Source organism: Artemia sp. Qi Xiang Cuo, chromosome 9, assembly GCF_049724085.1.
Source record: "Artemia sp. Qi Xiang Cuo chromosome 9, ASM4972408v1, whole genome shotgun sequence".
Lineage (NCBI taxonomy): Eukaryota > Metazoa > Arthropoda > Branchiopoda > Anostraca > Artemiidae > Artemia > Artemia sp. Qi Xiang Cuo.
Window position 1 is genome coordinate 14,805,862 of NC_142802.1, and position 16,076 is coordinate 14,821,937.

At 35.4% G+C, this 16,076-nt stretch overlaps 1 protein-coding gene across 1 annotated transcript in view; it reads left to right on the forward strand.

The window, feature by feature from the left end:
• The window catches only part of LOC148948342 (interleukin enhancer-binding factor 2 homolog), a 67,743-nt gene that overhangs the window by 49,585 nt on the left and 2,082 nt on the right, over positions 1 to 16,076 (forward strand). Inside the window, exons 6-7 of the mRNA XM_089094299.1 lie at positions 3,657 to 3,768; positions 7,149 to 7,304. Of these exons, the coding sequence (XP_088950425.1) occupies positions 3,657 to 3,768; positions 7,149 to 7,304 (268 nt within the window). The remainder of the gene's footprint in view (positions 1 to 3,656; positions 3,769 to 7,148; positions 7,305 to 16,076) is intronic.

Genomic DNA, 16,076 nt, shown 5'->3' on the forward strand with positions numbered 1-16,076 from the left:
CATATAGACAGTACGCCCATGTGACTCAAAATAACTGTGCTCTCTTGCTTTCGCTTCAAAGACAAGTTCTTCCTCAATGTCGGACACAAAAGAAAAATTGCCTGAAAAAGAAATTCCTTACAAAAAATTTAAAAGCATATCTGTAAAAATAATCTTCGATGTGCTCGTTAGAGCAAACCAGTTTGGGTATTTTCTCTTTGTTTTCATCGGTTACAGTTTTGAGCAATATTCTCGGGCTTTTTTTAGGGGGGGGGATCTAGGCGTTTCACATTTCAAAAAAGATAAAATTAAGTTCATTTTTATTTTTTATTTCAAATCCAAACGTTTTCAGATATTTCCTAGCACCCATATAAGTATTTCGTAATGATTTCTAAGTTAAACAAGTGATAATACAAACTATGGAATGAATGGACATTTCGAATGCCAAATTATTGAATGAAGGGACCCGGCGGCCCAGTGAGCACGGTGTTCCGATTGACAGCCATTAATGCTAGTTGGTGTACTTGTAGATACTCCATTATACTTACAAGCATAAGAAACATATTACAATGTTTTATTTTTTTTTCTTGCTTGAGCACTCAAAACCTATTTTCCAATTTCTTAGATATAACTCTTTCATAGGAGTTTAATTTTCTAATGTTTTTCCATTGTCTAACTTGTTTTATAATTTTGCGTCAATTATTTTAGAGCTAAATTCAGAGCTATTTTAGAGCTTAATGCTAGTTGGTGTACTTGTAGATACTCCATTATACTTAAAAGCATAAGAAACATATTACAATGTTTTATTTTTTTTTTCTTGCTTGAGCACTCAAAACCTATTTTCCAATTTCTTAGATACAACTCTTTCATAGGAGTTTAATTTTCTAATGTTTTTCCATTGTCTAACTTGTTTTATAATTTTGCGTCAATTATTTTAGAGCTAAATTCAGAGCTATTTTAGAGCTTAATGCTAGTTGGTGTACTTGTAGATACTCCATTATACTTACAAGCATAAGAAACATATTACAATGTTTTATTTTTTTTTCTTGCTTGAGCACTCAAAACCTATTTTCCAATTTCTTAGATACAATTCTTTCATAGGAGTTTAATTTTCTAATGTTTTTCCATTGTCTAACTTGTTTATAATTTTGCGTCATTTATTTAGAGCTAAATTCAACTCTACAGACCATCATTTTGGCCGTATTAGCAGTTGCTCTTATGTTTACTGGATTTATTTTGGATTGAATAAGAATTTTTTTTTTGAACTGAAAGTAAAAGGAGCAATGGTAAAAGTCAAAGCAAACCGAAATTGTTCCGCATATGAAGGGGTTGCCCCCGCGTCAATAACTTTCTCTTCAAGCTAAAGAAGTTTAGCGCTATTAGAATAGCTTCCTATTCTTATTAAATGGCCCTTGCTTTTCCGGAGTCGCACTTAAAAAAAAAAAAAATAATGTGAAAACAGTAAAACTTTAGCGTAAAGAGCAAGGTATTGAGGAGGGGGGGGGCAACCCCTTCATATACTTAACAATTTCTTTTCGTTTTATGTTTTAATTTAGCTCTTTACTTTCAGTCAAAAAAACGTGTTTAATTATTTAATACCATGAGTGATGGATTTGCTTGAAAGTTCAACTTTTTTTTTTCAAATTTTAGTTAGTGCCAAAACTTGTTACTCTCGTTAAATTGTATTAAAAATTGAACAAATATAGTTGCTTGTGCATACCAGCGCAGAGGGCGGGCTGCATCCAGTGGGTGAATCAGAATGCGATTCCTATGTACCCTCCTATTTATCCTGACTGGTAGTATGTTTTTGGGCATTAAGAATAATTTCATATAGATTTTGCGGAGCCGCATTTTTTTTTTCGCATTAAGCTCTTATTGAAATATTTAAAAAACAGAAACAGGTTCAATTTTACATAGAGGGTCAGTTTATTAGGTCGGACCTAATAGTTGAAGTGGATCCTACTAAACCATTAATTCAGGTAATTCTGTGTGAGTATAATTGTAGCTATTGCTAAAAATATTCGAAAATATGTTATGTGAATTTTCTGTCAAGTTGAAGTTTGTCACCCAACTCTCTTAACTGATAATCAACTGTATCTATAAACGAGACGGACGATGCTCTGGCCACACGGGTCCATTGCGTCTCTACTAGAGAAATAGTTTAAACGTAAGAATTTAGAGACCCATGATTGATTGGGTATATCTGAGATCAATGAAAAGGTTGGTCGGTATCAGAGGATTTGTGTCTATGAGTACTCTTGTTGCTTGCTCCTATTCCAACGTTCCACTCTCTTCTAAGGGACATGAGGCATCAATCCCCTCTCCCCTCAGAAAACTAGTTATACAAAAGTTGATTCTAATTGTTGCTGCAAATTTGGTGTTCTAAAAATTTGAATAGGCAATTTTTTATTTTTTTGACTAAATGAATGCTAATAATTTTGAATTTGTTCATTTAAATTTTTTGTTTCATGAACCGTTTACTTTTATGACTTTTTTCTTTGACACCATCTGTAATTTGTAAACATAAATGGAAAGTATGCAAAAGTCAGAGGAGACTTCGAGTGTAAACCTCTTCTCCATCTTCCCCCTCCCCCACTCCTCTGCTTCAGGTTAAATTTCGGGGGGACATCCTTGCACACTGTCACACTGAGGAGACGAGGCGTATCGCAGCATTTACCGATGTGCTTACATATTTGAGGTTTTTCTTTTATCTTATGGATGTTGAAGTGTCAGTTGACGTGCCATAATTTAAAGAAATTATGATAGATGACTTAATTACCAAATATGTTCTGATTATACACCTAATTAGTAAAATTAAGTGATTGTTTCTATTGACACATTTTAATGCTAGAAGGGTGGTATAGTTTTAGGCCAAAAATGAAACCTTTGTCTTTATATACCTTCGTCTTTATAATACCTTTGACATAACTGGAAAAATGATCTGAAACTATAAAAAGAACAAGTTTGTTCGACTAAAATAAGGAGCATCACTAAAAATTAAAGCGGACAAAGATTATTCCATGTATGAGGGAGGCTGCCCATCTATCGCTCTTTACGCAAAGTTTGACTTTGCCTAAAAAATGCATTTTGATGTCCGAATTGAATTAACTCTCCACGATCCTTCAGATAAATATAGAAAGAGGTATGGAGGCAATGGCGGATCCAAAGGGGGCGAGGGCCCCCCTAACGTAGTCTATAGTAGTGTAATTTACTCAATTAACGCAAGTTTGCGTTAATTAAACTTGCTCATAGCGCAAGTTTATCATATCAACCTATTCCCCCCCCCCCCAAAAAAAATCCTGGATCCACCCCTGTATGGAGGGGGATAACAGTTAGTCTTTCCTCTTCCTCCATTTAGACTAAGCCTAAATAAAAGTGCCGCGGAGTGATACCTCCCTTCTTACTGCAGGAAAATGTTTCTGACATTTATTTTGAAGCTTCGTTTCAATTAACCGCGGCCGAAATTGAAGTAAGTTTAATAGATAAATTAATTTTGATAGTACGTTTAATTCTTATTAGCAAAATTAAGTGAGTTTGTGTATTTACTGAAACGAATCAGAATTAAGCAGGAACTAAATGAGTCCTAAATATCAGAAGAGTAGTGTAATTTTAGGCCAAACAATGGGATACCTTTTTCTTGTTCCTTGACATAAAATGACAATTTCTCTGTCTTTTAGGCCCATTATTGCATTATGAATCAGCCAAATCGTTTGATAGTTTCTCTACCGGCTGCTTTTCGACGTGCATTGCAGCTTATGGCTGCTGGCCTCTTTCTCCCTGGTTCTCAAGGTGAGTCTTAATCTAAGCTGTGACAGAAGATGTTAATTTTTGTCAAGTTTAAATTACCAAACGAAGTCGCTTTGGAAATTCTGGCTGGCTATCTCGATTGACAGTGATCTTCTCTGTGGGTAAACATTTTACGGCTAAAAATCATCTTTATCTTTGGTAAAACTTTGGTGACTTGAAAACGAATTTTTCCATTCCGATTCCCAACGTAAGCAGACACATTACTTGTCCATAAAAAAGTAGTTGACAACCCTGCCTTCAGAGTATAGGTTGGGCAGGCAGTAAGCAGTACTAGATGTAGGCTCTGCTGAGTAAACATTATTGTAGATTACATAGCAAATGACCTAAAAACAACCTAATGGCCTAAAAAAAATTATTAGTCCAAAGACCGGTTGTTAATAAGGGTTTGTTTTTCAAAAGAAGTTTGAAAAGAAGTTTGTTTTTCAGTTTAAAAATGTAGTGCAAACGCCGGTAAGCAGTGTTGTTTTATAAATCTTTATATCTTACTTAATCAGAGTTCAGGGTTGACTACCCTGTCTTCAGTGTCAAGGGGAGACTCTAATGTCAATTAATTAAAAGGGGACAAGATAAAAATAAGGAGCAAGATAAAAACTTTAAACGAACAGAAATTCACCCTTACATGTTGAAAAGTTTATCCCTAACCTTCGCTCTTTACGCTGAAGTCTTAAAAAGTTCTTAAGAATTACTTATCAATCAATTTCAACGGCCTTTGTGTTTAAGCAGTCTCTTGAATAATTATGGGAAAAGGTCAAACAATTAGTGTAATTAGCGAAGATTGAGGAAGGGATAGACTCTAATTTGTGAGTAATTTCCGTTCGTTTTAGGATTCAATGTTGCTCCTTACTTTCAGTTGAAAACACTTTTTTCTTTTTAGTTTAGTTTCTGACTTTCTGAATTCTCAAATTCAGCCAGGAAATCCGCCCCCTTTCCTGCAAACTCTGATCTTCACAAAAAAATTTCCCATGGAAAATCCCCCGCAGAAAATTCCCTCCCCCTAGTTTCCGTTTTGTTTCCCAATAGCAAATGCTATATGTAAACTATGGGCAAATTGCATAACTTATAGCTCTTTCCCCAGGCTCTGTGGGGGTCTTGTCATCCCCAGAGGCATGGTTATTGGACACCAATTGAGTCAAATGGCTATATCAAAATTTTGGTTGAGCTACTTTGGGTAAAAAAGGGACACGGGAGGAGGGCTAGTTGCCTTCTTAATCTTTTTGGTTTCTGAAAAAGGGCACTAGAACTTTTTTATTTCTTTACTAATGAGTCCTCTCCTAATTTTCTGGAATCATTGGCTCGAAAAGATTAACCACTGGAAAAAAAAAAAATACGCGTCCTTGATTTTCCTTCTGGTAAAAATTATAAAATTCCACATTTTTGTTGGTAGAAGCGGGAAACTTCTATAGTAGAGTTCTCTGACATGCTGAATATGATAGTGTGATTTCCATTGACTTTTTTGGTGTTCTTCCACTTTTTTTTAAAATCAAGCAAATTATCTTAGGCTCGTAAATTTTTATGAATAACGTTATATTTAATGAATTTTATGCATTTGGAATCAGAATTAAAAAGCCAATTGTTTTGGTATATCAATTGTTATAAAAAATCCGTGGTCTACAGTTTTGGTCACAATTGGGTCTAGCTGCTCCTTAAATACAGTTCGTTACTACGTACTGTTTGATAAAGGCTATTATAGCTTGTCTGTGATTGCATAAAAAAATAATTAATAAATTCTACGTCGGCTAAAGGGTAATTTATAAAAAGGATGGGCTTGCTTTCCTTCTTTTTTTTTTGCACCACCCTAGGATGTTTTAGCAGTAAAAAAGGTATGAAAGAACTAAGAATAGTAGCCTTGGTAATGAGAAGTGGAAGCTATAGGTGACTTACTTGACTTGACTTCACTTTCATTTCCTTGTTTTTCACTTTTAATTTTAGTTCGTTCCTCTCCTCGTTGCTGCATGTCCTGTTAATGCATATTTCTTTGTTCTTCACTTTTGTTTTTGACTCGTGACAGTCGCTGACGCAGGTATCTAACTGTATGTCACTGCCTCTTATCTTCTAACGATATATTTCTTCTAACCGTATATTTCTTTGTTCTTCATGGTCTAGGTTATTCATTTGTCTTCTAGGTATTTTGAAACTGCTGAAAACGTCTTTTGCAAAAAGACTCATTACACTTGGTAATTTATACTTAGCTATGTTTCTTGCATTATTTTGCATGCATCATAAACACTGAAAATGGTGCAACCGCTACAAAGGCAAACATGTCTTCTATATGCTCTTGAAATGGGCTGAAAATATGACGTCACTCATGTTTTTTTGGGGGATGCCAGTTTTCCACAAAAAATATGGAGCCGTTTTCTAGAAAATATACATATGTATATATATACAATTGTTGCTCGTATAAAGAGATAATGATTGTCATTGACCTTAATATTGACTGATATTGTTTTATTGAGAATTCTATATATATCCTTTTATCTTTTATTGTTTTGATATTTACAGCGTCTATTGCGCCTAATTATCTCCGATTTGGCATAGCAGGCCGTAACTGCGGTTGAGTGAATTCCCTGGGGCGCAGGGGAACTTTTCCCCCATAAGATCCATCTGAAAGATTTTCCTAGGAAAACTGCTAAAAGTTTAGGCCGAGAAGCACCATTTCTTCATTTTGATCAGCTCGGGAAAACCATCTGGTTTTTGGACTGACTGGGACTGATCAAAATCTAAGGGAAAAACTGAAAAAAAATCACCCCTCAGTTGGTCATTCTTAAAGAATGGTTTGCTGATTGAGATAGAAAATTTGGTCAAATCGTCTAAATATGAGTAAATTATAAATAAAATCAGTATTCTTGGTTCTGTAATTTTGTAGACTCAATTGTTTTTACTTGAATGTCTAGAAATAGATATTTTATGTATATATTTGTTGTTGTTGTTGTATCGCTTTAAAACAATGTTTTGACGTGAATGGCAAGCCCAGCAAGGCTTGCCTGTGACAACCATTTTCAGAATAACAACTTTATCTTATTGATTAAGTTAGTAAAACATTTTTATTGTTATAAGTTAGTAAATTTATAATATTTTATAAGTTAGTAAGTTCAATTACAGAGTAAATAAGAAGAAAGAACAATCATGAAAATTAATAACATCAAGACATGCATAAACAAGCAAATATAGTAAATCGATTTTCCATAAATGTTTGTTACTCATTTACTATATGCCAGGATGCTTTGTTTGCGCTAAACGATAGCAGAATACTGGTTAACGCCTCCGAAGAATAACCATCGAACTGAGAGTCCGTTTAATTTTACTCCAACGGGTGAATCCATTCAAAATACTTTGTAAATTAAATAAATGTATTTGTTTTGAAGGTTTGATCGACCCAGTTGAATCGTACGGAGTTCGAGCTCATACTGCAATTCCTGTTGCTCAGCAAGATGGTGTAACTATTGCAGCACAAACCTTGTTGCAGATCCTAGCCTACGGAGGATATCAACCTGTCCTGGGACTGGATGGCTCTTCTAAAGGTAATGTTTGTATTCTCAGGACATCTTTACTATTAAAAACGGATTGCCAATATTTGACAAAAAAAAAAAAGTCTGTACACTCATTAAGAGCGGGGTTAATCATGTTATTATTAAAATAAACATATTTAGTTCTCAAAATAAAACATATACACATATTGACATAATTGAAGATAATCAACATATAGTTACTTTACTTAACTAATAAAATATTATTTAGACACCAATTCTTCTATTTGGGTATGATGCCGATATTGTTTCTAATCATTGCTTTTTAAGTTTTTGATATGGGTACTGCGGGGGGCGGCAATTCAGGAAAATGTAGGGGGGAGCGCGTGGATTTTTCAAAATTCTTGTAAAATATAAATACAAGAGGGCGGTTTCAAAATCCAGGGGGGAAAGAAAATTTAGTATTTTTCCATTTTCTATGACATTGCCATGAAAAATATGTTTTTCAAAATCTAGGGGGCGGATCTAGACAGTGACGAGAACATGCAAAAATTAATATAAAAAACGAAAATGAAAATATTATTATTTAATGAATTAATATACACACCGTTTAAAGACCAGTTTGTTTCACTGATGTCGTTTTGCCGTACCCATAGTTAGGTGCTGAAAATTCCTTCTATAGACACCTATTAGTTACTATGATACTTCCAGCTTTCCTTGATCGCACTTCCTTATATGTTAAAATATCTTATTTAGTCATTCAAGGGCTTACCCAGTCTGGGTAAAAATTAGACATAAAGATTCTAGGAACTAGAGCAGAAGTAAGAAGATTCCTTCGGCTGTACCATTCAACACGTATAATTGTGTAGACTCAAACTGGAATTGAAACAATAGAGCGGAAGGGGGGGGGAAGCAGGCACGTACAAACAAGAAAAGACATTTTGTAGACATACAACAAAAACATTCGATGGACTAGAATATAATTTAACCCCATAATGATATGGAAATGTTAACGAAATTCAAGGCGAGGGGCATATGACCCACCTCCCCTATTCACGTGCATGGGACTGGTGTATAGATAAAGCTCCTAGGCAGGAATTTTTATGGAAGGAGGGAATTATTTGTCAAATTGCTCGCCAGATAAAGGTGTATTATGTGACAGAAAAATTATGAGACGTTTAGAATTTTTTGTACATTTTTCCCACCCGTGCCCCCCCCCCCTAGCTAGTTCCTTATGATGCCTTGTTGTATGCTCTTATAATCACTTCTGGACGAAATTACATTTTGAACCGGTGAGACAATACTGCCACTTATAGTTAATTTTTTAATATTTAAATGTTATTTGCAAATTTAAGAACAAATTTCCTAGTATTTGTGAAAAAAACCTGAAACCTCTAAAAAAGGGCATCAGTTTTGCGCTCACGTCATTTGCGAGAGCCTAGATGTTTTTAGACGTGACGCTGTTTCTTATATCGCCAATAGCCTGAAAAGAATCGATAAGCTAAAAATACATCACAGGTTTGTGGTGTATGGTGTACACCACAAGTTTAAAAGACAGTTGGAGACTTTTCTGGTAGTGGACGAAAAAAAAATTACTGTAAAGAAACGTTGATGGGTATAAACAAAAAGATCGCTAATTACAGATAGGTCTCCTTTTCTTTTTTTATGAAAATATGGTTCTATCCAAGTACCTTAGGCTAAAATGAAAGAAGGGTTGAGATGGCTAGGACACATTTTATGGATTCAGTATGGCATATTGGCAAAAATTGTTGTTTTCGGCCATCCATCTAGGGCCAAACGAAAAGGAGTTCGTCCCTGAGGAGGACTGGGAGAGGTCATACGGAAGGATTTAAAGGAAATTGGAACTTGTTGGGAGGGGGTCAAGAGCGATGATTTGAACATGTTGGGGTGGAGGAAGATCGTGCGCAGCTGTGGTGGCCTCAGGCGGCTTTGTGCTGTAGTGAGTTATTAATAGTAGCTGTACTTACATCTACATAAAAGAGTACAAGTAGCTTTTGAGTGGGAACTAGTGCTATTGTCAAAGAAAAGCGCCTGCGTCATCTGACGTTTTGTGTTTCTTTGCATTTTTAAGCGTAATAATAAGGCAAAGTTATTGTAATTGGCAAAAAATCGTATTATAATAAGGCGTAAATGTATATTTTTGATTCTTGTTTTTCAACGTAGGCAATTGCTGCAGGTGAAGAACTTCCTATTGATAGCAATATAAGTGATTCGTGTACGAATTCGGTGAATATTGACTAAAGTGATACCCAAGCAAGGTAGTGATTACATAAGGCAAAGAAAAATCAGGTAATACGAACGCATATGACCTATTGATCAAACGCGTCAAATTCCAAACAACGATTGGCAAAACTAGTGTAGCAGTAAGTGTCTTTTCTCAGTTTCTGAAAGAAAACCTCATTCAAAATTTGAAAAAAATTCTAAGAAACGCTAAAGGTTTTTTGAGGGTACTATTTAAAGTTACCCATGCTCTTTGATCTTCACGATCTGTGCTTCCACCACCACAGGTCGATCACTCACAGACTTTCTCGCAGTGTGTCATCATTGCTAATGCTATTATATATTTCTTTTTATTTATGATCTCTATCGCATGGGTAACGTAACACAGGTTCTAACACATTAGAAACTTCTGTCCTTGGAAAGAATTTTTCTTCATTTAACAAGCTTCGAGTTTCTAACCATTCATCTTCCTTGATTGAATCTTCTTTGATCAAAAGCATACTTTTCGTGGAAGAAAAAAGCCTGAAAAGGCAATCCAATATATATTTTCCTTTCAAAAAGTAATAGTGATTAATTATAAGCTGAAAATCTTTTAAGTCTAAGAAAGACTTGAAGCTATATTGGCCGCCTATTAATTTCCTTGAAAGAACAAAACCCTTTACATCTGAATACTTGCTATTTCTTTTTTCCTACAAAAAAAAAAAAACAGTAATGAAGCAAAGAATAGGTGGAAAATCTTTCTAGTCTTGCAAGAAAGATTAGAAGCTGCATTAGCAACCTATTACAAACTTTTCGTGAAAAAAATAATCACTACACCTTCTCAAAAGTAAACCATATAAACGTCGGAACCATAAACAAAAAGCAAGATGTCTATTTGCCCTATCTTGCGATGTTAAAAAAAGACAGCTGTCCTGATGCGTTTTAGGTAAGTATGATGACATTGACGCGAGCTAGAAGCCTTAGAAACTGAGGATAGACGAGCACAAGCACCAAATTAGTTGGCACCATCAAATTATTTCAGTTAGACGTCTGCATTACAAACGTTTTGTCTGTGCTCGGAACTATTAAGAAGCCGGACTCTTCATGAGTAGACATTTGTACCTTGAATTTCAACGACGGGTTTTGACTTAAATATGTGTTTTTAATTAAATGGCAGGAGCTCGATTCCCCGTTGGAGGGAATTTTTAATATTTTGAATTTAAATTTAACTTTACAAGCCTATACTATAGTTAGGTTGCTTATACAAGCTAGTATGTTTCGAGAATGGAGGCGTTTTCGAGAAAAAATAAATAAATGCGTAAATACGTACACAATTATTGCTCACTTATAAAGATAGTATATAAGCTACTACAGCGTGTTTTTCGTGAAAAATTGATTATATTTTAGAATTTGCAACAAAACTTGCACTTAACTGAAAAAATATAAATGTTTTTACTTTTATAACTTTAATAAATCAAATAATATTAACATTTTGATTACTATATATCAGTATATGTATATTAAACTGACAATGCACATTCATTTGTATTTTTTTCAATAAAGAGCAAACCACGTTTTGGTCTTGGGAAAGGATAGTGATATTGAGCCCAACTTAAGTTAATATCTGCTCGTATTGAGGTTTAATTTACTATTTTTTATAATTTCTGTTGGTTGGCGTTTCATTTATTTATTGATGCTGATTTTTGGTAGTTTCACGCTTGGTAGATTATTGGATTTTATTTTTGCTCATTTTTGTTTAATGGACTTCTTTACTTTTCTTTGAAAAAACGATTTTGTGGAAAAAGTTTTTTTTAATAAATTTCTGTTCGTTTTATATTGACATAGTCTTTTCAGGGAAAAAGAAAATAAAACTTAAAATCGATTCGTTTTTTTAAGAATTTATAGTTTGGCTTGCTATTTGTATGCTAGAGAAAAATTTTCAGCAATTTTTAACAACATACACCCTTTTAAAAATCTGGACACAAATAGTAGTGTTTAATTTAGTTTCATACCTCCTCTAGTTGACCTGAAATAGAAAACTTGATACCATTCGAACAAAAATCTGTTTACTTTCTTTGATAGCTTGGATACTCTGACAATATTTTGATTTGGTTAAATTTGAAGAGCAGAAATAGCCCCGAAAGATATAATTTAATATACATAATACCCTCAGTTGTTCCTGAAATAATACTGAGATTTCTTATTGTGAATTAGTATTGACACAGTCCATTTTGATGTAATTTTATGGCGACATTTAGTTATTAAAAATAAAAGTAAATGGAAGGGTAGGCCTGGGAGGGGGGTTAGTTTTCCCTCCATTCACTTTTGACTATTAAAAAGGGCATCAGCCCTTTCTATTTTCAATCGAATGAGCTCTTTTCGAAGTTCCTAAGACAACTCCTTCGATACGCAGTGGCCTTTTCTAAACAACAACAACAACAAAAAAATAATACATTATACCCACATCGATCTTTACTATAATATGTCAAGCCTACCAATCACTTTTGACTATTAAAAAGGGCAACTAGACCTTTCGATTTCCAATCGAAGGAGCCCTTTTTGAGTTTCTACGACAACACTTTCTATGAACACCTTATATGTCCCCAGGGCATAAATTACAACCCTTACCCTAAGTGCTGTTAGTAGAGTTGTCATCCTCAAAGACCTAATTTCAATAACTTTCAGCTACATTAAAGAAAATGGCTCTCTCGAAATTTTGATTGGACGTGTCGGGGAAAATGTTGGGCGCGATAGGGGCATTAGTTGCTGTCCAGTTACTTTCAACTGTTCAAAAAGGCACCAGCCCTTTCAATTTCCAATCAAATGAACCCCTTTTTAGTTTCTACGACAACGCTTTCAATAAAAAGCTTATATGCCCCCAGGACATAACTTACAACCCTTGCCCTGAGGGCTGGGAGGGGGGTGTCATCCTCTAAAATTTACCTAACTTAATTTTCTAATGTACTACCAAACATGACCATCTGAAAATTTTGATTGGATGTGTTTGGGGAGATGATGGACATGAGAGGGGGGTTGGATACCGCTCAGCTCTTCTCGTCTATTAAAAAGGGCGCTGGCTAACTACATTACCAATTAACTGAGTTCATTTTGAAGTTTTTACGCCAAAGCGGATAGCAAGAGCCTTAATTGCCCCCGAGACTTATCTGGCAGAATGCGCCCTTGAGATTCTAGGGAGTTTTGTCATCCTTAAATACATAATTTCTAGAACTTTCAACTACGTTGAACAAAATGGCTATCTCAAAATTTTGATTGGATGTGTTTGGATAACTGGTGGACATTGAAGGGATTTTAGTTGCCCTCCAATAACTTTCGATTATTCAAAAGGGCATAAGTCCTTTCAATTTCCAATCAAACGAGCCCTTTTTGAAGTTTCTACGACAACGCTTTCTTTGAAAACCTTATTTGCCCCCAGGCATAACTTATAACCCTTACACTGAGGGCTGTTTGGGGGGTGTCACTCTCGAAGACCTAATTTTCAGAGCTTTCAACTACGTTTAACAAAATGCCTGTCTGAAAATGGTGAAGGGATGTGTTGGGGGAAATGGGGGGTGTGAGAGGGGGATTTGTCGTTCTCAAATCAATTTCGACCATTGGAAGGGGCACCAGCCCTTTTTTCCAATTGAATGAGCCCTTTTTAAAGTTTCTACGACATCACTTTCAATAATAAAAAACCTTATATGCCCCAAGGGCATAACTTACATCCCTTTCCCTGAGGGCTGTGGGGGGGGAGGGGTTGTCATCGTTAAAGACCTAATCTCCAAAATTTTCAACGACGTTGAATAAAATGGCTATCTAAGAAAATTTGATTGGATGTGTTTGGGGAAAAGGTGGGCGTGAGAGGGGGGTTAGTTGCCCTCAAATCACTTTCAAGACTATTAAAAAGCGCACTAGCCCTTTGAATTTCCAATCGAATGAGCCCTTTTTCAAGTTTCTACGACAAAGATTTTAATAAAAATATCATATGTCCCCAGAGCATAACTTATAACCCTTGCCCTGAAGGCTTTGGGGGGAGTGTCCTGCTCAAAGATATAATTTCCTGATACTTTGAACGTCGTGGGACAAATTGGCTATCTAAAAATTCGGATTAGATGTGCTTAGGGGAAGGACTTTCATAATTATGGCGTTAGTTGCATTCCAATCACTTTGGAGTGATAAATAAGCCTCTAGCCAATTCAATTTCCAGTCAAATGAACCCTTTTAGAAGTTCCTATAGCGAGGTGATCCATGAAACCTTATTTGCCCCCAGGGCATAAATTAAAACCCTTGCCCAGAGGGTTGTGGGGGAGTGTCCTCCTCAAAAACATATTTTCTATCTGGAAATCAACTACACTGAACAAAATGGCTATCTCAAAATTTGATTGGATGTGTTTTGGAAAATGGTGGGCGTGGAAGGGTGTTAGTCGCCTTCCAATCAATTTTGACTATTAAAAAGGGCACAAGCCACTCCAATGTCCAATTGAACGAGCCCTTTTCGAAGTTTCTACGACAACTTCTTCGATACGAAGTGCCCTGGTTTAAAGAAAAAAAAATAATAAATAATACATTGTGCCAACATCGTTCTTAAAAAGCGCACTAGCCATTTCAATTTCCAATCGAATGAGCCCTTTTTGAAGTTTCTACGACAACGCGTTCTATAAAACCTTATATGCCCCCAGGGCATAACTTAAAACCCTTGCCCTGAGGGTTTTTGGGGAGTGTCCTCTTCAAAAATATATTTTCTATCTGGAAATCAACTACTCTGAACAAAATGGCAATTTCAAAATTTTGATCGGATGTGTTTGGGGGAATGATGGGCGTGGGGGGGTATAGTTGCCCTCCAATCCCTTTCGACCATTAAAAAGGGTACTAGCCACTCCAATTTCCAGTCGAATGAGCACTTTTCGAAGTTTCCACGACAACTCCTTCGATACGAAGTGCCCTGGTATGGAAAACAAAAAACAAAAAAATAAATAACACATTGTGGTGGTAAATAACAACATCGGTCTTTACTTAGGCAGCGCGATTGCGGTGCCTGTGATGGGTTATTGTAGTTTTTACTAAGTAACGTGATCGTATCTTACTAGGTTGCTAGCTACTGCTGCAACCCGGATTAATGCTTAGTTTTACCGATTTTTATTCTGTTAGAACTTTTGTTATTGTTATTTTATTTCATAATTATTTTATGAAAATTTGAGGTTCAATCAGTTACGTGACAGTATGCTGCTCTTCTTGGTAATTTGGTACATTTCAACTGTATATGTGGTTAAACCAGGTATGTGCTCATGGAGGAGGGCGGGTCTACACCCCTCCCTAAATCTCCAAGGTCCTCCCCTAATTTCTATTTTTGTATAATTTGACTCTTCTATTAGTCTTTTTAAATTAGGGACCTTCCAAAAATGCTACCCCCTCCCCTGAAAAGAAGTTTGGCATACATGCGAGGGTTGGACTACAAAACAGATAGGAATTGTTCAAGCATAACATTGATTTATGAGATGTCAGAACTATTAATTATCCTCTCAAAAGGTTTTGATATATCCATTAAAAGAATCAGAAATTGGGTTGTTGCTGACCTGAGGGAAAATTCACAGACACATTCTAAAATGCCTAGATGTATAATAAAAAAAACAAGTACGTCGCTTCATTTGTCTTGCTTCGGAAAAAGAAGAGACCTTTAGATATGCGCCAGGTCCCTAATTCTCAAGATCCTGTTCTGTATGTCTTGAATTCTGGTCATTCCCGCCCCAAAATAAATATCTGCCTACGTGCCTGGGCTAGAACATGCAATACATAAGAATCATTTAAGTATAAACTGCTTGCAAAGAATACACAACTTTGGATTACTCTTTTAAAGAGGTTTTATTAAACCTTGAAGAAATAGAAGGCTGAGTTATTGCTGATCCAAGGTAAAACTACAAAGAAAATTGTTCGAGAGTTACTAAAACAATTAAAAAAAGAAGAAAATTCGTGTCTTATTTGCGTATTTCGGAAAAAAAAACCGCCAAGTTTTTTTTTTAACTTCTTCGAAAGTTTAAGTTTTTTGTTTCGAGTGCTCCCAACCGTAATTGTTTGACTTCAGTTGGGCTTTTAAACACTAAAACAGATAGGGAAAGTGTAGATAGATGATCAAAAACTAAGAATAGTAATAAATCACTAGGAGCTGGCAACCGTGATCTGAAACCGGTAGTATTTAGTACGTATCAAGTCCGGGATATGCACCAGGATTGCCGATCTGTCTGGCTGGAACACTATTTTTTTACTATAATATAAGCTCATACAAATATTTTATTCCAGCGAGAAGTTTTAGCTCTCTTTACTTGATAATGTTCATATTAATACAGTACTGTTCCTTTTAGTTTCCATGGAAGTGTTAAAAAAAAATAGAAAAAAGGGAAAACCTTTGATGCATGCAATAAGTTAATGCTGTATTCTAATTTGGTTTTCCTTTTGTTCTATGAAAAGTACTTTTAGAATGGTTTCTCTTACAAGATATTGTTTCTTTTTCTCTCTTTCTTCCTTTTTTCTGCTGGATATCCTTGATGCAAGTCAGCAGTTTGTTATTGTTTCTTTTTTAAGCCGTGTCTTAATTTGTGGAGTGGCTTGTCTTAA